Raw genomic sequence first — 25152 nt, 5'->3', positions numbered from 1 at the left:
GCCTGCTGCTCCCTGCCCCGTCAGTTTTGCCGGGGGGCATATATCGCAGCCCCCAGTTCAAACCCCTTTGGTGGTTGAAGCACCGCCCCGCACCGTCTAACCCCTCTTCCCCATACCAGCGTCTACCTTGATCGGGCTCCTTGCTACCTAAGGGGTCTCACATGAGCCCTCTCAAGGCAGGACTGGAGCAAACCAAAGTTTAGGGGGGAGAACTTTAGAGTCCTCTTTAAAAATAATTACAATTTTGGGCTTCCCTGCTGGCTCAGTGATAAAGAATCCTCCTGCCAATGCAGGAGACCCAGGTTCGAGCCCTGATCTGGGAAGATCCTACATACCACGGAGCAACTAAGTTCATGCACCACAACTATTGAGCCTGTGCTCTAGAGCCCCAGAGCTGCAACCCTGAGGCTGGCGCGCCCTGGAGCCCATACTCCACAAGGAAGCCACCACAGTGAGAAGCCTGTGCCCCGCAACCAGAGCGTAGCCCCCGCTCTCTACAACTAGAGAAAAACCCACGCAGCAACAAGGATCCAGCACAGCCAAAATAAATGAAATTACTTTAAAAAAAGATTTTTCAAAAATTCCAGTCTTGTTTAAAGTATTTATTTATAAGAGGAACAGAAAGGGGCTTAAACTTCACCTTCCGGTTAATTCACCTCTGGCAGAGCCACAGTAAGGCCTAATCACCTCTCCTGGGCCAGGCCCTCATCAACCCCAGCCCCTACTCTAGGGACCCACACACAGCTGGCTGAGAGAAGGTATGGGATAAAGCATAGACTCCAAGGCTAACAAATCTGATGAGAGGCAACCCATAAAAGTTTTTAAAGCAGAGTGATCACTCAGAGCCCCCACCCCGGTCCCTGAGCTCCAGCTCTGTCAGTGGCCTTGAACCCCCCTCCCCCAAATGGAAGAGACTGGCCTTCAGAACACCTAACTTTTTTCCCCAAGGTGGGGGGCATGGAGTTAGTCCTGAATCCTAGGATTCTCTCCTGTTCTCTTCCTGCTTGCTGTCCCACCTCCTCTACCAATGACTCACCTCACCACACTACACAACCCAGCCCCCCAGGGTTAAAAAAGCCCAGGGTTTTCTCCACCTTTCCACTGCCATAGGCCCTTAAGTTGGCTTCTCACCCAGAGGCCTGAGCCCCAGGATAGGGGAGAAACATGGCATCTACCCTCAGCCCAGCCCAGCCCTCCTGAGAAATAAATACACACAGCAATGGGAGGCTCAGACCACAAATTTGTTCTTGGCTAAGGAGTTGCTCTTGGTGGCTGTGTCTGCGTGGGCCTGGTACCCAATGATGGTCTTTGTGGAGAGGCCCAGGCGCTCTTTGTAGACACGCCTGGGAGGTAAGTGGGAGAGGAAAGGAGACAGGCAGTCAGTAGCGGGTCCTGCAGTTAACCTGGGACCATGGGTCCTATGCCCAGAGCCCCTACCCTGGTTCCAGCCACAGTAACTCCTGTTGTGTGCATCTTACCCATGTGGAAACCCGAAATGTGACTAATGCAAAAGAAAAGAGGTCTGCAAGAAACAGTTGGAAATTTAGACTCCACGCCCTTTGCACAAGTTGCGGAAGAAAGAAGGGAGAGACAGCATGGAGTATTCTGGAGGTCTCCCTTGCAGGCCAAGCCCTTCCCCGTCCACCTTCTCCGCTAGAAGAGGCCCAGCCCCCACGCTGTGCCAGAGATACCCCTCACCCAATGTGCAGCACGCCCTCCTGGTTCTCTGCCTCCCGTGTCCACACAGCAATCTTGTCCCCCTTGGCACGGATGTTGATGACGGCCCCACACACTTCCCGGCTGTGCTCCCCAAAGCTCTCCCCGATGAGACACAGCAGCTGGACCCAAAAAGGAGAAGGATGAGGCCTCCTGGTGGGCACAGAAGCTGCCCCCACCATCCTTGAGACCACTGCCACCACACCAGCCCAGCCTCTTCCCTTGGGAACCCTGCCCACCCAGCCTCCCTCCCAGCCCCCCACTCACTGTCTCCAGCCACAGGTGGTCCAGCTCAGGGTGACGCCGCTGCCTGGTGAGGCTGACGAGCCAGCGGCCACCCCGCTTATTCCTGCTGTCTTCCCACATGGGCTTAATGCCATCCTGGAAGGCAGGTATGCGAATCAGCCACCTCCCTTTGTTCGAAGGGAAGTGAGTGCCTGGCCACCTCCCCAGGTCCTGCTCCAGCCCCTCCACAGACTAGATCTTCTGTCTTCACCCTTCAGTACAAGCAGGGTCAGCCCTGCAGACCCTCCTGTGAGCTCCCATGGGCCCTAAGCCTCAATATAGGTCGCCTCACGTAGCCCTGCATAGATGTGTGTCTCCTTTGCTGAGCCAAGATCATTGAGATGAGAGATCAGATGGGGGTGATTAAAGGAAGCATCTGGGGCAACCCCAGTGTGGCCAGGGACAGACATCCCAGGCTCGCTGGGTACAAGTCACTTAGGGAAATCTGCAAACATGGACGTCAGGGCCCCACTACCCAGCCCCTCCAAGGACAAGCCTGGACATTGACTAAGTCCTCAGGCACTCCTGATGTGTTCCCAAGTTAAAGAGCCAGGCCAGAAACCTAGACCCCTTCGTTGCTCCCCCTTGCTCCCCCCTCCCCTGTTCTTCAGGATGGGGCTCAGGTCTGACACTCTGCCCCAGCTTTTGTACAGCAGGCCTCCAACCGGAAGTTATACTTGGCTCCAAGGAAGGCTGTCCTTGGTACTAACCCCACTGTCAAACCTCCTGTGAGGGAGGAAGCTTGGAAGAAATCAGCCCCACTGTGTCCCAGGGAGTGGGGGAAGCCGAGCTTACCTTGAACAGGGCGTAGTCACAGCCAGAAGAGAGCTTACTGGCCAGCTGGATATTATTATATATCCTGGAGAGAGACCCCCACCCCAGGCTGAAAGTCCAAGCTTTTTAGGGCCTGGTTTCAACTGGCCTCAGATCCCTCAACTTCTTACCCCACTGCTTTCCACCCACCTTGCAGCCTCCAAGCCTTAGCCCATACTGGGGCCCCCTGCTGAAAAATTCCATCCCCATCTACCCAGACCCTCAAATCCCACCTTCTACCCACCCCTAGGGTTTGTGAAGCACCTTGCAGACCCCCTCACGGGATCACCACAGACACTGAAACAGCTTGCAACTCACTCAGTAGCTGAGACAAGCTCAGAGGGGGAAGGAACTCGCCTAGGGTCACAAGGCACAGAGCAGCAGAGTCACGGTCCACTCCTCACTTCTCCCACTTCCCAGGCTTTCTCCCTGAGTCCCAGCAAGGCTTGGGGGCAGGGCCTGTGACCCAGCCCAAACTCCCCGTCACTTCCCTGCAGAGCCCACCAAGCCCCAGCCCCCAGGAAATGCTGCAAGACCCCAGGAAGGGCTAGGAAAGCAGCATAGGCAGCAGCTCCCTGGAGGCGTGGGGTCTGGGAAAGATCCCCAGCTAAGGCCCCCTGACCTCAGCCCCCTCCATGAGGGACAGACACTCACGCCCAGAAGTCCTCCACGGTGTTGAACTTGGTGACCCGATGCAGGTTGCTCTGCCAGGCTCGGCTGCGGTCGTTCTTGAAGAACCACAGAGCCCACCTGGGGGTGGGGGAGGGGGCAGGAGGAAGCAGAGTGCACCCACCTGCGCGCCCCACCCCACCCCACCTCCACAGCAGTAGGTTGGCCCGAAGTCCTGCTCCTTCCTGGGCCGAGAGGGAGGTAGGGTTTGTAACACCGACCCCACAAGGTGATGGGGACAGTGATCCTGAGAAACTGGGGGACCAGTGAGGGCCTTGAACTTGGAATCTCAGCTAGATTGAGGCTGAAAGCGCCAGCAGGGCCCAAGTCTTAGGGCAGCTCTGGCCTTGTCCAGACGAGGAAGTGAGGTCAAAGCCAAGGGCAGGGCCTGCCCTACCTGCTGAGCAGCGGGTGGAAGTCCAGCCTGCCCTCCTCCGGGGCCTTCCTCAGAGCCTCCTCTCCCATGCACGGCCCCGCGGCTGCCTTCTCCTCCTCTTTCTCCTCCTTTTGGATTCCATCCTCGGCCTCCTCAGCCTGACCAAGGAGAGGAGTCAAGCTGGGCGGTGAGCCCCAGCCCTCACTGCCCAAGGTGGCAGGTGAGTGGACTTACAGGGCGGGCAGCAGCCATTCTGCAGCCTGAGCTCCACGGGCACCCAGCCATCCGAGGGGGCCTCCCGCTGCCCGGCCTTAAACCCACCATCGCCCCGCCCCGCTCACCCAGGGCAGGCGACTGGGAGGAGCCAGCGTGGGTGGGGGTGGGGTGTTCCGAGGAGGAGGGGCCTACACTATTAGTTTCAGCAGCAAGCATTTAGTGAGCACCTTCTGCATGCAGCCTGGGGCCTGGGGACACAGCTGTGACCAGGCAGACCTAGCATCGGCTCACATGACACTGGTCATTTGGGGGCAAAGACAGGATGGCCGGGGTCAGTATTAGGGGTCTGCCCCTAGTGAAACCACATCCCACCAAGGGTAGACCCTGAATTTAAAGGGGATTGACCCAGACATGGCAGAAGGTGGAGGGGAGCAGGGCAGGGCCAGGTCAGAGACAATACACGCATGGTGGTGCTGTCATTCACCCCCTCAATTTTTGCCACCAATATCATTTGACACAGGCATGTATCTAGTCTCTGGAAGCCTCTGTGGGTTTTCTTTTCTATGTGATTATTTAGAAACAAGAAGTTTGCATATTAGAAATCCACACTTTGAAATTTTAGGTTTGGCAATGCTGGGGCCTCCTTCTCCCAACCTGTTGCAGTCAGCACTGCCTTTTGGAAGAGCAAATGAAGATGTGCATGGCCCCTGTGTCCCACTGCACTCACGCTTCTTCCCTCCTGTCCACCTGAGCATTCTCCACCTGCCCAGGGCGCACCTGTCCACAGCCGGAGTCACGTCCTCCCTGCCCCCACCTCAGCCAAGTACCTGAACCTCACTGAGTCTTAGTATTCCTCTCTGTAAAATTGGAGTATTAATGAAACACAGCTCAGAAGCTTGCTGTATTGAGTGATACAAAACAAGTCCACAGAACAAGGCCTGCTCAGTGGTCAACAGCAGTCAGCTGAGGGCCTCCCCAGGGTGGAGGAGGGACTGGGGAAGCGAGGGAGGGAAAGCTGGATATCCTTTCCCCGCCTTCTGAATAGCAGCCTTTTCTGCAGGGGTTGAAACCTCCCCAAGTTTCTTAAGGTTTCTCACACTCCCCTTGGCCCGGCTCTGTAAGAGACTAGTATCTTCCCCTCTGCCACACACAGGAGAGCCATGGGTGACAGTTAATATCTGTTCAACCTGCATCTCTAAGCTCCAGGTGGTGCTGCCAGGCCTGTGGGGGGCTGGGTGCTGGGAGGCAGTGAGGAGCAGAAGATGAGTGGCCCTGTGCTCTGGTCTATCAGGGGAGCAGACACCAGGTCATCTCACAAAGACCTGTGTCACAGCAAACGCAAGCCTCTGAAGGAAACGGATTCACAGGTGGGAGGAGACCAAGTCCATGACCTGAACTGGGGACTCTAGAGCAGCCCTTCTCAAGAGCATGGGTCAGAATCACCTGCAAGGCTTGCTAAATACTGACCGCTGCATTCTGCCTCTGAGGTGGTGCTAGTGGTAAAGAACCCGCCTGCCAACGCAGGATATGTAAGAGATGTGAGTTCGATCCCTGGGTCAGGAAGATCTCCTGGAGGAGGGCATGGCAACTCACCCCAGCATTCTTGCCTGGAGAATCCCATGGACAGAGGAGCCTGATGGGCTACAGTCCATGGGGTCGCAAAGAGTCAGACAGGACTGAAGTGACTTAGCACAAACAAACGAATACCTGGCTTGGGCTTGAGAATTGGCATTTCTAACAAGTTCCTGGATGAGCTGATCAGGAACCTCATTTTGAGAACTACCAATTCAGAGGCAGTTCACAGAAGAGGTGATGTTTGAGCGAGAGTTAATGAGCCAGGTGGAGAGGGTATCTCTGGAAGTGGAAGCGGCATGTGCAGAGGCTCTAGGGCAAAGGGAACATGAGGTACTGGAGGAAGAGAATAAAGACCACCGCAGCTGATGCCTAAAGGGGAAAGGATGGTGAGTCTTGATGTTAGGAGAGAGGAGAGCCAACTTCAGGAGCTGGGGAGGTAATCAGATGGACTTTCTAGCAAGTTCTCTGGCTGCTGTGTAGGAAACAGACCCTGTTCGATTAAGAGTGAATGGAAGGAGATCTATCTGGATGCAAACATGGTTGTCCAGGTGATGAATGGGGCAGCTGGGAAGATGAGAGAATATGATGGATTTCAGAAGTATTTAGAAGGAAGACTCAGTGGTCTTTGGTGGTGGATAGGCTCAGGAAGGCCTTCCCTGGTGGCTCAGATGGTAAAGAATCTGCCTGCAGTGCAGGAGATCCAGGTTTGATCCCTGGGTAGGGAAGATCCCCTGAAGGAGGGCATGGCAACCCACTCATTTTCTTGTCTGGAGAACTCCATGGATAGAGGAGCCTGGCAGGCTATAGTCCATGTGTCACAAACAGTCAGACACGACTGAGCAACTAACACACACAAACACACAGGCTCTGGAGGTGGGCATGGAGTCCCGGCTTCCTGTTGCTATATAATAAACCACCTCAAACCCAGTGACTTAAAACTACAATAATCACTTATTTTGCTCACAGATCTGCAATTTGGGTAGCACTTAATAGGGATGGCCCATCTCTACTCCAAAGCCCTGTCAATTGGAGTGGCTCACAGGCTGGGACTGGGGCTGTCTGCTCACTCACAGTGGGGCAGTCTTTGCTGGCTCTCAGATGGAACCTCAGCTGGGGTGTCAACTGGGTTAGCTCTTTGTGGCCTCTCCACGTGACCACTTGGCTTCCTCATGGCACAATGGCTGGGTTCCCAGGATGAGTGTCCCAAGAGATGAGAGGCAGAAGCTGCCTGTTTCTTAAGGCACCAGCCTGAAACCTGGCACAGCTTCACCATCACTGTATTCTATTAGAGTCCCAGGGTCCATGTCCACTGTTTTAGGCACTGAGGAACACAGATGTGAACAAAGTTTCTCTTTGCCTTGGAAGTTCCCAGGACTGAGCCCTTGGACCTCAGCTCTGCTCTGTCAACACTTGCCATTTCATGATCCCATTCAGTCACGAGCATTGGATGTCACATGTACAGAACACCTGTGGCCTGGCATGAAATCCTGAAGAGCGCATCCAACTGCCTGCTCACAGCTCCACCTGGATATCTTACATGCACCTGTCTCACACCTATTGCATTCAAAGCTGAATTCCTGGCTTTCCCCTGTCCCCTGACCTGCTTCTCCCATAATCTTCCCCATCCTTCCACCTGCTCAGCCCAAAATCCTGGACTGGTCCTGACTCTTCTCTTTCTAATCCATCAGCACATTCCATATTCAGCTCTACCTACAAAATATCCAGGATCCAGCCACTTCTCTCCATCTCCATTGCCACACCCTAGTCCAAACGGACTGTCATCTTCCATGTCCTATGGCAATGGTATGCATACACTGGCTCCAGCTTCCACCGTGGCCCAAGAACAATCTACCGTCTACACAGTTCAGTTCAATTCAGTCACTCAGTTGTGTCCGACTCTGTGACACCATGGACTACAGCATGCCAGGCCTCCCTGTCCATCACGGGAGTTTACTCAAACTCGTGTCCATTGAGTCAGTGATGCCATCCAGCCGTCTCATCCTCTGTCATCCCCTTCTCCTCCTGCCTTCAATCTTTCCCAGCATCAGGTTCTTTTCCAATGAGTCAGTTCTTCGCATCAGGTGGCCAAAGTATTGGAGTTTCAGTTTCACCATCAGTCCTTTCAGTGAATATTCAAGACTGATTTCCTTTAGGATTGACTGGTTGGATCTCTTTGCTGTCCAAGGGACTCTCAAGAGTCTTCTCCAACATTACAGTTCAAAAGGATCAATTCTTTGGCACTCAGCTTTCTTTATAGTCCAACTGTCACATCCATACATGACTACTGGAAAAACCATAGCTTTGACTAGACGGACCTTTGTCAGCAACGTCTCTGCTTTTTAATATACTGTCTAGGTTGGTCATAGCTTTTCTTCCAAGGAGCAAGCATCTTTTACTTTCATGGCTGCAGTCACCATCTGCAGTGATTTTGGAGCCCCCAAAATAAAGTCTCTCACTGTTTCATTGTTTTCCCGTCTATTTGCCATGAAGTGATGGGACCAGATGCCATGATCTTAGTTTTCTGAATGCTGAATTTTAAGTCAGCTTCTTCTCTCTCCTCTTTTACTTTCATCAAGAAGCTCTTTAGTTCTTCTTTGCTTTCTGCCATTAAGGGTGGTGTCATCTGCATATCTGGGGTTATTGATATTTCTCCCAGTTTCTCTGATAGTTCAGTTGGTAAAGAATCCACCTGCAATGCAGGAGACCCCAGTTCGAGTCCTGGGTTGGTAAGATCCACTGGAGAAGGGATAGGCTACCCACTCCAGTATTCTGGCCTGGAGATGTCCATGGGGTTGCAAAGAGTCATACATGACTGAGCGACTGTCTACACAGCGAACCTTAAAAAGGAAAGTGAGATCACATCACTCCTGTGCTCACAGTCCAAGGATCTGTAAGGCCTCACCAGCTCTCAGCACCCGTTCCTCATGACTCTCCACCCCTACAGCCACACTGGCTGCCTTGCAGGTCTTCAAACATGCCAGACCCACACCTGCCCTAGGACTTTACACTGGCTGCTTTCTCAGTTCCTACCTCAAGCCAGTCCTTCCCTGCCCACTGCATTTAACTGGTCAGCGCTCAGCCCCCACTGCATCACTCCCATACTCTTTCTCTTCTTTGCTTTCTCTCCAAGCACTTCCACCTCCTGACACACCCTATATTTTACTTATTTATTTTACTCATCATCTGCCTTCTGGTGCTAGAACATAAGGTCCCCAGGGCCTCTTTTACTCACGACTCTGTTCTGCAGTTCCTAGGACAGGGCCTGGCTCATGGCAAGTACTCAGAAGTCAGAGCAACAAGGGAGAACTAACATTAGACTGATTTTGACAAAAGTAACACAGTCTAAGGGATCTTATTTGGTCATTAGTTCATTTGTTATCTGCCTTCTCCTTCTTGAACGGTAAGCTCTAGAAGAGCAAGAACTTCATGCTTCTTGTTTTCTGCTGAGTCTCTAGTACCTAGAACAGTACCTTGCACACAGTAGACACTCAGAAAAGACCGACTGAAAAGACTAGATGCCAGGGACCATTTACTTTCCCTCTCTGGGTATTGGTTCTTTCATCTGTAAAGTGGGACTGTAAATGCCTGCTTTAAAGGATTGACTTAAGGACTTAGTGATATAATGGATATAGTGCCTGGCACAGGTGTTCAATCAGTATTACCCACCTTCCCCGTCTGATCTCAGGCCCACACCCTGCCTTATGGCCTTCCTCCCCATCCTGAGTCCTGGACAGCAGGAATGTTGGTAAATGTCCAGTCACAGGGTTAGGCCCCACATGCAGAGTTATAAAGGCACATCTGGATTCTTATAGAACCCAAGCAGAAACTAGGATCCTGGAACTCTCTTCAGAGAACCCCTGCGCTACAGTTGGGATTTTTCTGCCATCCCCTTCCCCACACTCTCCCAGGCTTCCCTCTCACCAGAAGCTTCTTAGTACATTCTTGAGAAGGGGAGAGAAAAGAGGAATAGAGGGGCCTATTTTCCAGGAGAGAGAACAAAAACAAAGAAAGGGTCCTGAGAACTCACAGGTTTAGGGTCTGGCCAGAAAGAGACCCAGGGGCCTGGACTCTGCCATCCTATGCCCTAAAGGAGGGCCAACCACGTGACGTGGGGGTAGAGAGTCCAGTGTGCTGGAAAGTAGTGACCCAGTAACCATGCCACCTTCTTCTGGAGACAGCTCCTATGCAGATAGAGAAGGAAAGATGTAGCAAATGTTAACAGCTGGCGAACCTAGGTGAGGATATCTGGGTATTCATTGTGCTAATATTGTGACTTTTCTAAAGGTTTTGTTCACTGTATTATATTTGGGTTCCCTGGTGGCTCAGACAGTAAAGCATCTGCCTGCAGTGCAGGAGACCTGGGTTCGATCCCTGGTTCGGGAAGATCCCCTGGAGAAGGAAATGGCAACCCATTCCAGTATTCTTGCCTGGGAAACCCCATGGACAGAGGAGCCTGGCAGGCTACAGTCCATGGGGTCACAAAGAGTTGGACACGACTGAGCAACTTCACATTATGTTTGGAACTTTTCTCTAGGCTTGAGGTTTTTAAAAAATTTTTTAAATTGGAGGCAAAAACCCTTTGTGGGGCAGAGGGGCTAGTGGCTCACTCAATAACTATTCTTTCCTCTCTTACCTTGATTCGAGGAAATCATAAGCCCAGAGAGATCACCAAACTTTTCTAATGTCCCTGCAGTTAGGTGTAGCCAATGACAAGTAGGCAGGAACTGTTGGCTTCCAGGAAAATTCCTTAAGAAAAAGACAGAAAGCTGGCAGTGTTCTTTTTACACTACTTCCCTTCCTTCTGCTTTCTGCATGGACATGATGGATGGAGCTGCAGCAGCCATCTTAGGCCATGAAGTGGCCTTGAAAGTGGAATCCAGGTACTAAGAATAATTGAATAGGAAGTTAGGATTCTGGGTCTCTGATGATTGTGAAGTCATCACACCAACTATGGACTACCTACTACATGACTTCTTTAAGTGAAAGAATAAATAGCTGCTTTGCTAAGCTTCTGATGAGCAGCCAACTTCCTACCTGATTCAGAATTTAATGCATTTTCTATTCCCTCTACACTCTGGACTTTTCCACCTGCTGGATCCCCTGCTGGGAAAGTTCACCACCACATTGTAAGGTCCTTCTCATTTTTCAAAACCCAGCTTGAATGTCACTTTCTCCTGGAGGTTTTCCCTGGATGCTTCCTCTCTCCTGGACTCACGATGCCTCCTGTGGTTGTTCAGTCACTTAGTCGTGTCTGACTCTTTGTGACCCCATGGACTGCAGCACACCAGGCTTCCCTGTCCTTCACTATCTCCTGGAGTTTGCTCAAACACATGTCCACTGAGTCGGTGATGCCATCCAACCATCTCATGCTTGGCCATCCCCTTCTCCTCCTGCCTTCAGTCTTTCCCAGAATCAGGGTCTTTTCCAATGAGTCTTTTCCTGGTGCTGCTGTTAAACTCCCCACAGCCCACTTGCTGCCCATCTGAGGATTCTTTGTTACTTGTTGTTTTGGCTTCTCTTTAACATCTGTCCACTTGTCCTCTAATCCCCTTGGTTTCCCTGCCACCGCACTCTCCAGCTTCTCCTCCTCTCTGTGCTGCTTCTTCTCAGCCTTTCCCTGGGCTCCTCTGCCCCTGGCCACTCAGGAAGTTTGCAGTGACTCAGCATTCTGTTCCGACCCTCCGTTCTTTTCACTCTCTCTGTTCCTCTGGGCAGTTGCATCCTCCCCATGACTCCAGCCACCACCTCTATGCAAATAACTCCAAATCCAATGGTGTCCTGGGCTGGCTTGGATCAGCTTGTAAGAACAAAGTTTTAGGAATTTTGTGAGCCAGACATTAAAGTCATTATTAAAAATTAAATAAACTTATGGTTATATAAATATATTTAAAACAAAGATAATAAGCACTTAAAACATAGCTTCCTAATTATTTTACTATTATCTATGCTTTGCAGATTATTTTATATCTATTTTACCTGAATGATGGAAATGCTGTATAAGGGAGTGCTACCGCATGTCTCTTCCCAACTCTCTGCTCAGAGACATCACAGTGACAGCTTGAAACAAACCATAGGGGTAGAATTTACACCACGGGTATGGACAAATGTTACAAGGTGCTTCTCTGCTTGGAAAGCCATGTATTAAAGACTTCCCAGTACACCATGGCCCAAATGAATACCTGAAGCCAGCATGGAGGAGCTTCCTAAGTTCCGGGCTCCGATAACACTTGGCTGCACACCTTGTCCAGCTCATCTATCAGGCATGGCACATTCGGTGTGCCCTAAACAAGCTCACCCTCCAAAGCTGCCCCAACCCTCAATACCTATTTCCTTTTCTGCAGCAGCATCACTCACCCCATTGTCCAAGCCAGGAACCTGGGGATCTTCCTGAATTCGTTCCACTTCCTCTTCCCAACATCCAATAAGTTACATCCAAAATGATGCTCAGGTCTCCCCTCCAGTCCTGTTCCAGACTCACTGAGGCTTCCCTCCTCTAGGCTTTATCATTCTTCCTATGGATTCTGCCTCAGATCCCTTCTGCCTCTTGCTGCTTCTAGCAGTATCCCCCTCCAACTCACCTCCATTTGGCCCCCATAAAATGCAGATCTCATTTAGGTTTCTCTTGGGCTTAAAATCCTTCAGTGACTTATCAATTCTTACAATAGGAAGATGACACCCTTCGTATGGTCTTCTTTCTCTCTTCTTCCTCTCTCCTTCCTACTGCTTGGTCCTTCCTCATCTGACATTCAGGGAATCTTAGTCAAGAGTCACAAACATCACTTCTTGGCTTATTAACCAGATACGGAGTTTATTAGCCAGTGGGCAGCTCAGAAACTTTCCTGGAAGGCCAGAGTCCCCTTGGAGACCAAGCAGCCTGGAATGATGCCCAAATCACATCATCAAGCAGTCCCAGGAAGACTCCCCAGATGCTACAGCTGAGCACAGACAGTACAGCTTGCCCTGTTGGTGCTAGGTGCTCCCAGAAGCAGTGTCACAGCTGCCCCTGGTCCCTGGCAAGAACTGCCAACACCGCTTGTCTTTAACTAAACAGACTCTCCTCTTTTGCTGCTTCTTCCTGGCACTAGGTTCAGGTTCCAGGTCTGGAGCTGGGATGTCTGGAAGCATGTCCTGGAAGCAAGGAAAGCTGGGAAAGCATTGTCAGCTCCTAGATGGGGAGGAGGGGAATCCCACAGACAGGAGGGAGGCAGTTTCAATGCTGAGAGGCCAGCAATAACAACAGTTGTCCCCCATGCTAGCTTTTAAAATTACACAAGTAAAACACTCTTCAAGGTAAAATAATCAAACAGCACAAGAATGAAAGTGATGAAATGTACAAGCTTCTTTCCTTGAGTTCTCTCAGTCCCATTTACCAGGGGCAACTACTGTTAACAGTGTTTTGGAAGTTCTTACAGGTGTGTTCTTTGTATATCCAGATGTCTGTATTTATATTTAAGATGTCTGTATATAACTCTGTGACTGCAAATGCTTTCTTTGTGTCAAAATTGACTAGCTCCATAAGAAAAGGGAACCCTCCTATACTGTTAATGGGACTGTAAATTGATTAAGCCAATATAGAAAACAATATGGAGGATTCACAAAAAAAGTAAAAATAGAGTTGCCATATGATCCTACAAACCCACTCCTAGGCATATATTGAGAGAAAACTATAATTCAAAATGATACATCCACCCTAATGTTCATAGAAGCATTATTTACAATAGCCAAGGCATGGAAACAATCTAAATGTCCAGTGACAGATGAATGGACAAAGATGTTGTGGTACATATATACAATGGAATATTACTCAGCCGTAAAAAAAAAAAAAAAACAATGAAATAATGTTGTTTGCAGAGATATAGATGGACCAGGAGATTATCATACTAAGTGAAGTAAGTAAAAAAGAGATAGACAAATATTATATGATATCCTTAAAATATAACACAAATGAACTTATCTATGAAAGTGAAAGTGAAAGTTGCTCAGTCATGTCTGACTCTTTGCAACCCCATGGACTTTACAGTCCATGGAACTCTCCAGGCCAGAATACCGGAGTGGGTAGCCTTTCCCTTCTCCAGGGATCTTCCCAACCCAGGGATCAAACCCATATCTCTTACATCTCCTGCATTGGCAGGTGGATTCTTTACCAGCTGAGCCACAAGGGAAGCCCAAGAATACTGGAATGGGTAGCCTATCCTTTCTCCAGCGGATCTTCCTGACCCAGGAATCAAACCAGGGTCTCCTGCATTGCAGGTGGATTCTTTACCAACTGAGCTATTAGAGAAGTCAATAAATAAAGTCACAGTCATAGAGAACAGATTTGTGGTTTCCAAGGGGGCAGGGAGTGAGGGAGGGATGGATTGGGAGTTTGGGATTAGCAGATGCAAACTATTATATATATTAAATGGGTAAGCAATAATGTCCTACTGTATAGAACAGGGAATTATATTCAATATCCTGTGATAAACCATAATGGAAAAGAATATAAAAAAGAATATATATATTTATAACTGATCACTTTGCTCTTCAGTAGAAATTAACACATTGTAAATCAACTATATTTCAATAAAATAATTTTTTAAAAAATTAGTTAGCTCCACACATTAGAGTTTGGTACCTTGGCTTCTCTCACCTCACACCATGTCTTATACTCCTATATCAATGCACATGGGTCTAACCCATCCTTTCTAATGATAGCATTGCACTGGGTGGATGAACCATAATTAACTAGCCAGTCCTCTACAGATAGACATTTAGATTATTTTCAGTTTGTTGCTACAATAAACTATGCTGCAGTGAAAATCCTTGCACACATGTCTTTGTGTGCTCATGAAAGTAGAGATCCAAAGGATGAATTCCTGGAAGGGGAACTAACTGTTGGCTCTAAAGGAGCATGCATTTATGTCTTTGGTAAACATTGCCAAATTGTCTTCCAAAAAGCATGTGCCAGTTTGCAGCTCTACCAGCAATCTGTGAACAATTTTTTCCAGGCCCTGCATAGTCTGGCTCCTGGCTGCCCTCTCACCTCATCATCTGACACTTACACACCTTACATTTCCAACCATAGTGCCTTTGTGGACACTATGTCCACAACCCAAAATGTCCTTCCTCCCTTGTCTTCCAGATGAAATTCCACAAGGCCCAGCTCAGATGTCACCTCCTCTGTGCAGCCCTACCTGACTCCGTTGAGCTGTCAGAGATCCCTTCCTCTGGTATCCCACAGCTTCCTGGGCATAATTCTGTCATACACCAACTAAGGACCTATGTGTGACTGGCACTCTAGGGCCATTTTGACAATCCAGACCATAACCACAGAAAAAAGGATCATGTGCACCTACTTCTCCTTCCCTATTGTTTCTTCCGCTACATTGTGTTTTATCTGTTCCGAAGCACAGTCCTGCCTCGGGCCTTTGCACATACAGTTCCCTGTCTATGGATCTTGCCCTCAAGCATCCTGGCCTTGGTGCTTCTCTGGGATCTCTGCTCCCATTCACCTCCTCACAGAGGCCTTCCCTGACCACCAGATCTCAAGCACCCCTACTCTAATAACCCTTGTCCATCTCCATTTTAACATCTCCATGACTTTTATCACAAGCTGAAATAACCTTTGGTTTAATTATTGATGTTTATTTTCTGTCCTGTGTCCCGTCTCTGCACACGCACAAATTCACCACTGCAAACTCCCCAAGAAGGAGGGGTCTAGTTTTCTTTTTGTGCGGTCTCCAGTCTCAAATCTGCCTGGTACCTAAGAGCTCAGTAAACGTTCGCTGAATGAACCATCCATATTTTACAGAAGAGGAAACTGACATTCAGAAAGGAGAGCTGAGTATCCCAAGGTCCCACAGCTAAAAAAGACCTCCAAAGCCATCTGAACACTAAAACCAACTGCAGTATTTCTCCCGTACTCTCAGCACGCCGCATTGTGTCTCCCACCAGACTAGGTTCCTGGGGGACAGGACTTAAGTCCGATGACGCTCCGGGGTCCCCAGCGGCGTGTTCCAGGCCCGCCCCGTGAGGCTAGCGGGCTCCGCGGAGATGTCACCCTCCCCGCCTCCTGTCAGTCAGGCCGAGGGGGTGGCGCGGCCGCCAGGGGGGGCGCTGAGCTCAGAGCTGCCGCAGCGCCCCAGCCGGAGCAGGAGCGCGCGAGACAGCAGGGCGCTAGGAGCGAGCGGCGGCTGGCGAAGCACTCCAGGCCCGGGCTCTACTTCACCTTGGCTCAGGGCTCGCGCCTCGTCTGCTGCAGACCAGCCTGAACGCCTGGCCACGGCCCGATCCGCCCGAGCCCACCCCGGCCCAGCCCAGCCAAGCCCGTGCGTCCGCCTGCCGCAGCCTCTGCCGCAGCCGCCACTCCATCCCCAACCCGGGCCCCGCATCTAGGTGAGGCGGCCGCGCTCCAGGCGCCCCGGGCTGAGGAAAAGGGGGAAGGTCTGGGAATGGAGTGGAGAGAGGACGGGGTGGGATGGGGAAGGGGCTGGAGAACGTAAACAGGACGCCGAGGGGTGCGTGTCCGTGTGCGATCCGGGATATGGATCTCTCTTACTTGGTGTCTGCAACTGCCTGGATGGCCGTGTGGACGTGCGCCCGCGCCCGTGTGCCCCGTGGTGTGTCAGCGTGTCCGTGCGCGTCAGAATGTCGGAGGGTCCTGTGTGTGCACGTGAGCGTGTCCAAGGAATATGTTTGTTTGCATGGCCGTGTGTCTGTCGCGTGTGTGCAGGCAGGCCCCCCGGGCTTCGCGCCGTGCCCAGCACTCCGCTTCCGCGGGGCTGCAGGTTGCAGGGCCCCGGATAACCGAGGCGGGGGCCCCTCCTGCGTCCACGGGTTTCAAGGACGCTAGGACTCGCCGCGGCCCTGTGGCCTGGCGCTGGGGAAGGGAGTAAGGTGGGAGGAGGTTCTGGCCCGAAGGGTGCCTTCGGTCTCAGGGGGAGGGGATGGGACACCTGCGGTCTCTGCACAAGGGCTGGGGTGAGGATGCGGGCGAGCGCACCGGTGCCCGTGTGTTCGTCCTCCCCAGGCCGCCAGGATGGACGTGTTCATGAAGGGCCTGTCCATGGCCAAGGAGGGCGTCGTGGCCGCCGCGGAGAAAACCAAGCAGGGAGTCACCGAGGCCGCGGAGAAGACCAAGGAGGGTGTTCTCTACGTCGGTGGGCGAGGGGCGGGGCTCCCGGGGCTTCGAGGTTTGGGTGTCCTCCGAGGGGACAGAGCCGAGGTCCTTGGAGCGAGGAAGTGGGGGGTCTGGGCCGGAGAATATGAGTCAGCAGATGGGGCCTCGTTAGCAGGGGTCACTGAGGACAGAGCCAGCTGATGGAAACCTGGGTCAGTGATGACACCGACGGTAGGGGGGAATGGAGGAAGAGCTGATGAGGGTGGAGTTCAGCTGAAAGTCCAGAGAAGCAAGGCAGGAGTCAAAGGAGATAGCCTTCTTCAGCTGCTTCTTCCCATTATTAATAGTTACCTGGTGCTGAACACTTACTGTCTGCCAAGTACAGTGTGAAATACATCTGCAACATCTATTACTTCATTTAATGCTCCCTGCCCATCCACAGACCAGGGAAACCCCCAGCTTCCCAGAGCTTTAATTATCTTGCTCAAGGTCACAGCTGATAAGACTTGAAGCTGAAGTTTGAGCCAAGTTTTATGGATTCCAAAGTGCCCCCCTCCCCTTACCACTCTCCTTCCTGTATTGTTGGGGCTCACTCCCAGCACTGCTCTCCACCTCTGAATCTCTCCTCCCAGTGATTCCACCATTGGCACCTCTCCTCCGGGTCTACCGTCCTTGCAACTGCCAGCTGTCATCAGAAAGGCCAAGTGGTTAAAATATCTCACTCTAAGTGGGAAAAAAAAAAAAGAGAGGGAGCCTTCAGGGTCATTTGCATAAAGGGAGGCAAGAAACTCTGCATTCAGTCTGCCGATTCAGGGCTTACTTTGGTGTGATAGAATTATCTTCTATGCAAGCTGCAGAGGGTTGGCTAACCTGCCCAGGGCTGTGGCAGATTTGGAATGGTGGTAATTTGAAAAATACTTATTGATCACCTACTCTGTGCTGGTAGGTGCCGGCTCTGCTGATGGTGAGGTCAAGTATTCTAGTGTCGGGCTTTGACATCCAGTGGCTGGGGATGGGAGCCACTTTGGTAATCAAAGAGGGTAGCATTTGAGCTGAGCCCAGAGAATAAGGAGGGTTAGGAAGGGAGGTGCAGAAAAGACAGGTGCAAAGAGCCCTGGGATGAGGTGAAAGATACTGGGTTTGAGAGCAGAGGGCAGGAAGCAACGGTAAGAAATAAGATCAGAAACAGCCAGTTCATGAGGGGCCCTTGCAGGCAAAGCATTAGTATGACTGCCCTGGCAGACTGTGAGCCAGGGACCGACATGATCTGGCTTCAGTATAGAGAAGTCCCCTAGCACTCTGGGGACAGAACAAATTACAGGGAGGCCCGCTGGGAGGTAACACAGCCACGAGATGAGGGTGGTTAGAGCCAGGGCAGAGGTGATGGAGACTGGGAGAAGGCTTGAGCCCACACCTTCTGGACCCTAGCTCTGGCCTCCTCCTCCCTCAGCCCTTTCACTCCTGTGGACCCCTGACATCCCTGACACTGTCTCCCTGCTAACAGACTCAACAACCACCTCCTTTTCCCCCAGGTTGGCACCTCCTGCTCCTTCCCCTGAGCAAGAACTCCTGATGGTCCCCGGCTCCTACTCGTCAAAGCTTCAGCTCCCTATAGCCTAGCATTTAACCTGCCTCGTGGTTCCATCCTAGTCTCCATCACTCTGAGCACACAGACCATGTCAACGTGCTCCGTGCAGACCCTAAAATCACACCTCTCTAGGACTCGCCTACATGGTTCCCTGTCCCTAGAACACCCTCCTCAGTCCCGTTTCTGTGTATCCACTGCTCCCCATTTGTCAAGACCTGGGAAAAGCCCCCTCCCCCATCCTGCACCCCCAGGAGGCCCAAACTTCCTCTCCCCACTACTTCGAAGTCCAGGGCACCAACTTTCCTCTTCTCTGTCCCTCATCTGACAGTGAGCCATCAGCCTGGGCCTTGAATCAGAGAAGGTGCCAACAAGAGTTTGTGCGAGGAATAAATAGAAGTGCTTGCACAACCCCCCTTCCCCATCCACTGGTCTCTGGATGTGGCTGGCCTTAGCCCTGAGAAGCCCATCCACCTGCATCCTCCTCCTGCCAGCCTCAGCTGGCCCACACTCCTGTTTCTGGCTCTATTAGCTATTGTCTGGGTTGCAAGATCCTCAGGATTGGAGACATCCCACTCTCCCAAGGGTTCCCACCCCCACATCAGGACAGGCTCTCTTGCCTTTCCCAGTTGCTACCCTCCTGGGAAGACCCAGCCAATGCCGTGGCTGTCAGTCATCATGTTCACGTCATCCTTAGACCCATCCTGCATCTAAGACACTTCCTACTTTGGCCAGAAGAAGAGATTTGCACCGTATTTTAAAGAAAGTCTTAAGAAATGGAGCAGGGGATGTGGGGATGTGGGGATGTGACTGTACTGGGGCAGGATGTGGGCAGTTGTGCACCAGAGGCACCTTTCCAAAGACAGAATCTTTTCGCCCCACCCCCAGGTCCACCCTCACCCCCACCTGCTCCCATCCAGGGCAGAGGATTAAATGAACCGGCAGGCAGAGTGCTTTCTGGATCGTGGGCAACATCCAGCGGAGGGTGGGTGGGCCAGGGCACGGGGGTTGGGGGAGGGGATCAGCGGGGCTAGGACAGACAATGGGGAGATCTAGATGTCCAGATGACGCAGGCATGGAAGGGGGCACTTGTGGGATCTGGGGGCCCAAGAAGGCAGGGAAAGACCAGGATGCCCATGCTGCCTGGGTCCCTCTGCCCGCTCTCTAACCACTGTGCTTGCTGGCAGCTGTTCCCTCGGCCCTTAAGTGTGCTCCGTTTTGTCTCCACAGGAAGCAAAACCCGAGAGGGGGTGGTACAAGGAGTGGCCTCAGGTACTAGCCCAACCCTGCCCAGCCTTGTTCCCTCACCCTGGCCTGGGGTCTGGCTGACATCCAGAGAGTGGGGGGAGAGGGCGGTGGAAGAGGGTACTCCCAAAGCTTTCTGGGGGGTGTAGTACTCTGTGGGAAATCAGGCCCTGGGACACTACAGAGGAGGAGGGCATCTATGTCTGCTTGACCTTTGCCCCCAACCATCTCCCTGACGCAGTGGCTGAGAAAACCAAGGAGCAGGCATCACACCTGGGAGGAGCCGTGTTCTCTGGGGCTGGGAACATTGCAGCAGCCACAGGTCTGGTGAAGAAGGAGGAGTTCCCCGCTGATCTGAAGGTGAGCTATCATTCCAACACACACACACACACACACACACACACACACACCAGGTACACCCATAAATCTGCCGCCAGGCTCCCTGCTCCCCCAGCCAGCCTGGGGCACAAGCCACCTTGCCTAACATTCTTCAGGGCCCAGCTAGACACAGCTCGGCATGAGTCTGCATGTAGCTGTGTGCGGGCATGGCACTCCCCGTGACTGTGACCCAGATCTGGATTGGATACGTGTATCCTGCTCGTGAGTGTGATCTGGACTGCTTTTGGCCTCATCCACATATGTCACTGATTGTTTGCTCATGTCTTTTCAGTCAGCAAGTATTCATGCCAGGGAGGGATTGTTCTAGGGGTTACCACAGTGAATAGGTTCCTACATTCACGGAGCTGACTCTGTAGTGGGAGAAGATACAGTAAACAGCTAACCAGTACACAAGATGATTTCAGACAGGAATATGTGCTATGAAGAAAACAAGAGCGATGGGATAGAGAGTCAAGGAGTGAGGGGCTACTTCAGTTGGGAGGGCTTCTTTGAAAAGGTAACATTAGAACTGACACCCAAGTGATGAGGCACACCATGTGGGAAGTCTATTTCAGGCAGGAGGAACAGCACATGCAAAGGCCCTGAGGCAGGCATGAGCAGAAGTGGGCCATGGGGAGGGGTGAACTGTGTCTCACACATTTGTGTAGACATGTTACCCCAGGCAAGTGGTGGCAGCAACCCATGTGTGCACGAAGTCAGATACCTTCCTTAGGACATGCTTCAGGGTAAGAGCTGTGAGCTCTGGAGCCCCACAGAGATGGATCTGAATCTCAGCTCCATTGCTTCTTGACTCTCTGGCCCTGGGCAGGTCCCGTCAAGTCTCCGAGCCTGATTCTTTGCCTCTAAGACAGGAGATGAACACAAGAGGACTTTTGTGTAGATTAGAGACAATGTAGCTTAGAGGTGTTCAAAAACCTAAGTGTGCATCAGATCACCAGGAGGCCAGGTTGAAATACAGACTGTTGGTCCTATTCCTAGAATTTCTGATTCAGTAGGTCTGAGGTAGGGCTAGAATGTGCATTTCTAAAAGGTATCTGGGTGATGTTGATGCTGCAGGTCCAGGGATCACACCTTGAGAACCACTGATGTAAAGAGCCTGGATTGGCATAGAGTGAATGCTCAGTAAGAGATGATGGCCCCATGATCACATGATCAGACTGTGTGTGCCCCCAGGGGCTTGTGTCATAGGTGTGCTAGGACGCTGCACTCTGTGGATTTATACACCATCTGCACAGACATGCCTCCAGTGCGGTGCCCCATGTTTTCCCCGTACAAATGCCAAATCTGCCTCCATGGGGGCGGGGCCTCCTTCCATGTGATCTCGGCATGAGCGGATCCATCCACTGGACGGGGGGAGGAGACCACACAGCACCCTCCACTCTAGACATTCTGCTCAGCTAGTTCCTCCCCTCAGCTCAGAAGTTCTGGTTCAAGTCCTGTCTCTGCATTTTACCAGCTGTGTGACTTCCCATTTCTTATCCTTGTTTCTAGTGATCACTCCTATTCATTGATCTCTTGTGTGGGCAGGTGCTGTTCTAAAGATTGTACATGGAGTCACTCAATGAATCTTCACAATGTCCCTATAAAAAAGGCATCACAATTAGCACATCTTAGAGGTAAAAGAACTGAGACTCAGAGAGGTGAAGTGACTTACTCAAGATCCCAAATCCTGCCTGCCCCCCTGAGAAGGTAGTTGGGAGGTGCTAAGCTCAGGTTCATGTCATTGTAGTCCCTTGATGCCAACATGGGACCAGGCCCAGTACTGAGAGCTAGGGCGCAGAGAAGGCAGAGCTGTCAGCTTGAGGCTTGGTGAGGGGGCCTTTGCACACAACCATTTTTCTCAGGCTGCCTTCCTCTTACCAGCACTTGTTGACATTTCAAACCTCTTCTCTCAAGAGAACTCAAGATCATAGACTTACAATCCAAAGCCAGGCCTTTGGGGCCACTGGGCCCGTGGAGAACTCATGCAAGCTAAGCGTGTGAGTTTCTGTCTCTACCTCTCAGCCTGCCAACATATAGATAGTATTGTGGAAGCCTCCCCATATGCCTACAAAGCAAAGATACCATCCCACTTCCCATCTGAGGCAGCTGAGATCAGAGGTGAAACAACTTACCTGATGCCAAAAGGTAGTGAATAGCAAGGCTGGAGTGGTTTTTAAGTGAACTTCTTACTGAAGTACATTATGCTGAAAACATTCATGCAGAAAACATGCGGATCCATGGAATTTTCACAAATCAACTCTCCCCAGGTAACCAAGCACCCAGATCAAAACACAAGACATAGCTCGTTAGAAGCCCCCTTTACACTCCCTCCCACCCCTACTCCCAGGGCTAAGACTAGGGTGAGGGAAGTGAAGTGCCTGGGGCACAAAATTTAAGGGGGCGCTTATTCCAGGGTCTCATTTACATCCCAAGCACCTGACTCTCCTCACCTTTGTCCTGTCCCCCTCCACAGTTAACTGCTTCTATCACCACAGATTATCTGAGTGTCCTTCAGCTTCATGTAAACGTTATCCTAAAGCACATGTTCTTTTGTACCCGGGTTCCACTCATCAGTAAGAAGGGGAGTCAACCACGCCTTGGTGTACACTGGGTTTCCCCATCCTAGACGTGCAGTACCCTCTGTGTGACAGGACCACAGTGCACACATCCATTCTCCTGCTGTTGGATATTTTTTTCCAAACAATTTGCAGAGCTGAGATTCTTCGCATTCTGTTTCTTTCCTGGGTTCTGGTCATAGCTGGGTGACTTTGGGCAAGCTAACATTTCCCCGCTTCCCGGGCAGTGATGGACTCCCCTGTAACTAGGGGAAGTGAGCTCAGCCAGGAGTGTAAACTCATGTGGTCACAGGGCCCACCTAGACAGGTAATGTGAAGGAGTTGAGGCTGCCTGGATGGAGCTGGAGTAACAAGAGCGCCGAGGTGCCAGCCCTCATGGGTCCCAAGATTCTTGCCTCTGCCCAGTAGGGAGGGACAGTGGTTACATGTGCAAGTGGGGGACATGGTGGGGCCCCTTGCCTACAGAGCATGAACCTCAGGTTACTGTGTGCGCCCATATGTGCAGTCAGCTCAGTCTCGTGTTTGTGCACACATATGTGCTCGCTCACAGGGGACTGGCCATGTGTCTGGCAGCCCCCTATTTGCATGTATGCTGGCCTGCACAGGTCTGGGCAGCAGATGCTGTGGGGAGGGGAGAGTCTTAGCTCACACATCCAAGCAACACCATGAGCTGTTGCTTCCAGCTTATCTTAAAATAGCAACAGCTGAAGAAACCAGGCCACACAGGGCCCTGGGGGAGGGATGGGTGGAAAGTGGCAGGGGAATGGCTCAGAGCCCCTGCTCAGCTCCGTCCCTGAGCCTCCATCTCCCTCCAGCCCAGAGGAGCCTCCAGGGTTATCTTGGGGTCCTCTTAAGCAACCCCCCGACCTACAGAGCTGACACAAAGAGGGACAAATGGATGATTACGTGTGCTATCTCCCCATCCCACCCAGTCCCATCAAGAGAAGCACAGGAGGCTGCCAGCTGCTGGGAGAGGGGTATGTGTACCCACAACCCCTGGACACCCCCAGCTTCAAGCCATGATTGGAGGGATTTCACTGCTCCATCCCATTTCCAAGGCACTCCAAATAAACAATTAAAAATTCTGGTTGCACTGCCAACAAAGCCCAGCCTTTCCCCGATCAGCCAAAAACTTCTCAGGGTAGGAATCTGGGGGGCATGCCCAGCTGGCCTCACAGGCCCTGTCTCTTCTCTTCGTGCAGCCAGAGGAAGTGGCCCAGGAAGCTGCTGAGGAGCCGCTGATCGAGCCCCTGGTGGAGCCTGAAGGGGAGAGTTATGAGGAACAGCCCCAGGTGAGGGGTGGGGCTTTGGGCATCCCCAGCTGGAGTGGGAGGTTCCTGGCAGGATAAGTTTGGGCCATTGAGTTTTCAAGCTCCCAGACCCCAGACCCCAGAGATGGCAGCAGGGAGGGAGGACAGATGGAGCCTGTCGCTGGATCTCAGGCACTCCTGCCCAGGAACATCCCAGCCGTCCCCAAATTCTAGGTCTCTCCCCTGCCCAGAGGGAGGGGCGTTCAGTATTCCTCCTGGTGGGCGAAGGGTCTCGGGGCGCGGCCTGGCCACTTGGTCTCCAACCCCTTCCTCTTTTGCTCTTCTCCACTCTACCCCCCATCCCTCTGATGCAGGAGGAGTATCAGGAGTATGAGCCAGAGGCGTAAGGGCCCAGGACGGCCCCCCACCAGCAGCACAATCCCTTCCCGGTCCCCTGCCCCGCCCCCCCAGAGCCAGGGCTGTCCTTCTACCCCTTCCCCTCAAAACACGAGATCTTCCTTCGCTCCGAGGCGCCCCCTCGGAGCCCGTGTTTGAGTCTATCTGTCTGTCCTTCCCGCCCGCGTCCAACCCTGGGGCGTGGACAGGGCTGGGCTGCGGCCAAGGCTGGGAGCCTCGCAGCACGTATGTTGCCCCTTCCGCGCCCCATCCCGTCTGGTGTCTGCGCGGTTTTAGCATGTTCTATGTGTTTTTAAACGAACAGGAAAGCGACGGCTCCCTTCTACCCCCCGATAGAGGCTCTCTGAAGGGCCTCCGGGCACCCCCCGCCAAAGCCCTCCAGCGCACTCCCACATCGACCCCAAGAACCTTTTTTTTCTTTTAAACCAAAACCAGGAGCCAGGCTGTGCCATGACCCCTCCCCTAGCCAACCCGGTCCGAGCGCGGGCGTCGTGTGTCGTGATTGTAGCATGGAGGTACCCCACCCTCGTGTGAGCGTGTTCCGGGAGGGCGGGTCCGGTCGCCCCCCTCCCCGCGTGTCCATGAATAAAGCCAATCTGTCTGTAGCAGGCGCCGCACCGGCAGGGTAGGGCAGGGCTGGGCTGGGCGCTGGATGGGGGCGGCCGACAGACTTCCAGGTTACAGCCTGCCTCACTCCACTCTTTGGGGCCCGACACATTCTGCCCAGGTGTAAGACTGACCACCTCGGGCCTCAGCTCCTACCCTCCCCCATGAACGACCTGGATGGACGCGGTACCCCCCACCCCTCGCCCCCAGGCTGGGACATGCTGCTGGCAGGGAGGCGGCCTCGGGCTCCACCTACTGGACAATAAAGTACCTACTGGGCGCGCTGGGCGGAAGGAAGCCCAGTGCAGCCGAGGCGCAGGGCGCACAGGTTCACACCTCAAGTC

General features: G+C 52.3%; 2 protein-coding genes across 2 annotated transcripts; one reads left to right on the top strand and one right to left on the bottom strand.

The window, feature by feature from the left end:
* Window positions 1-640: 640 nt before the first annotated feature.
* EIF4E1B (eukaryotic translation initiation factor 4E family member 1B) lies at window positions 641-16309 on the bottom strand. The gene is made up of 7 exons (XM_070465146.1): window positions 16188-16309; window positions 3881-4017; window positions 3469-3564; window positions 2797-2860; window positions 1984-2097; window positions 1699-1838; window positions 641-1343 (listed from the first exon to the last, which is right to left on the bottom strand). Exons 2-7 carry the CDS (start codon window positions 3946-3948, stop codon window positions 1229-1231), a joined length of 597 nt encoding a protein of 198 aa, XP_070321247.1. The 5' UTR covers window positions 3949-4017; window positions 16188-16309; the 3' UTR covers window positions 641-1228.
* SNCB (synuclein beta) lies at window positions 15732-24807 on the top strand. The gene is made up of 6 exons (XM_020910322.2): window positions 15732-16024; window positions 16659-16788; window positions 19564-19605; window positions 19820-19938; window positions 23738-23827; window positions 24160-24807. Exons 2-6 carry the CDS (start codon window positions 16668-16670, stop codon window positions 24190-24192), a joined length of 405 nt encoding a protein of 134 aa, XP_020765981.2. The 5' UTR covers window positions 15732-16024; window positions 16659-16667; the 3' UTR covers window positions 24193-24807.
* The last annotated feature ends 345 nt before the right edge of the window (window positions 24808-25152 follow it).

Source organism: Odocoileus virginianus, chromosome 3 (assembly GCF_023699985.2).
Source record: "Odocoileus virginianus isolate 20LAN1187 ecotype Illinois chromosome 3, Ovbor_1.2, whole genome shotgun sequence".
Lineage (NCBI taxonomy): Eukaryota > Metazoa > Chordata > Mammalia > Artiodactyla > Cervidae > Odocoileus > Odocoileus virginianus.
This window is presented reverse-complemented; position numbering and strand designations above follow the sequence as displayed.

Coding starts and splice junctions, on each gene's coding strand:
- EIF4E1B (XM_070465146.1), bottom strand. CDS start 3,948: ATGGGAGAGGAGGCTCTGAGGAAGGCCCCGGAGGAGGGCAGGCTGGAC. Junction 3,565..3,880: donor TTCCACCCGCTGCTCAGCAG/GTAGGGCAGGCC, acceptor CCCCACCCCCAG/GTGGGCTCTGTGGTTCTTCA. Junction 1,839..1,983: donor ACCACCTGTGGCTGGAGACA/GTGAGTGGGGGG, acceptor TTTTGGGTCCAG/CTGCTGTGTCTCATCGGGGA.
- SNCB (XM_020910322.2), top strand. CDS start 16,668: ATGGACGTGTTCATGAAGGGCCTGTCCATGGCCAAGGAGGGCGTCGTG. Junction 19,939..23,737: donor AGTTCCCCGCTGATCTGAAG/GTGAGCTATCAT, acceptor CTCTTCGTGCAG/CCAGAGGAAGTGGCCCAGGA. Junction 23,828..24,159: donor GTTATGAGGAACAGCCCCAG/GTGAGGGGTGGG, acceptor CCTCTGATGCAG/GAGGAGTATCAGGAGTATGA.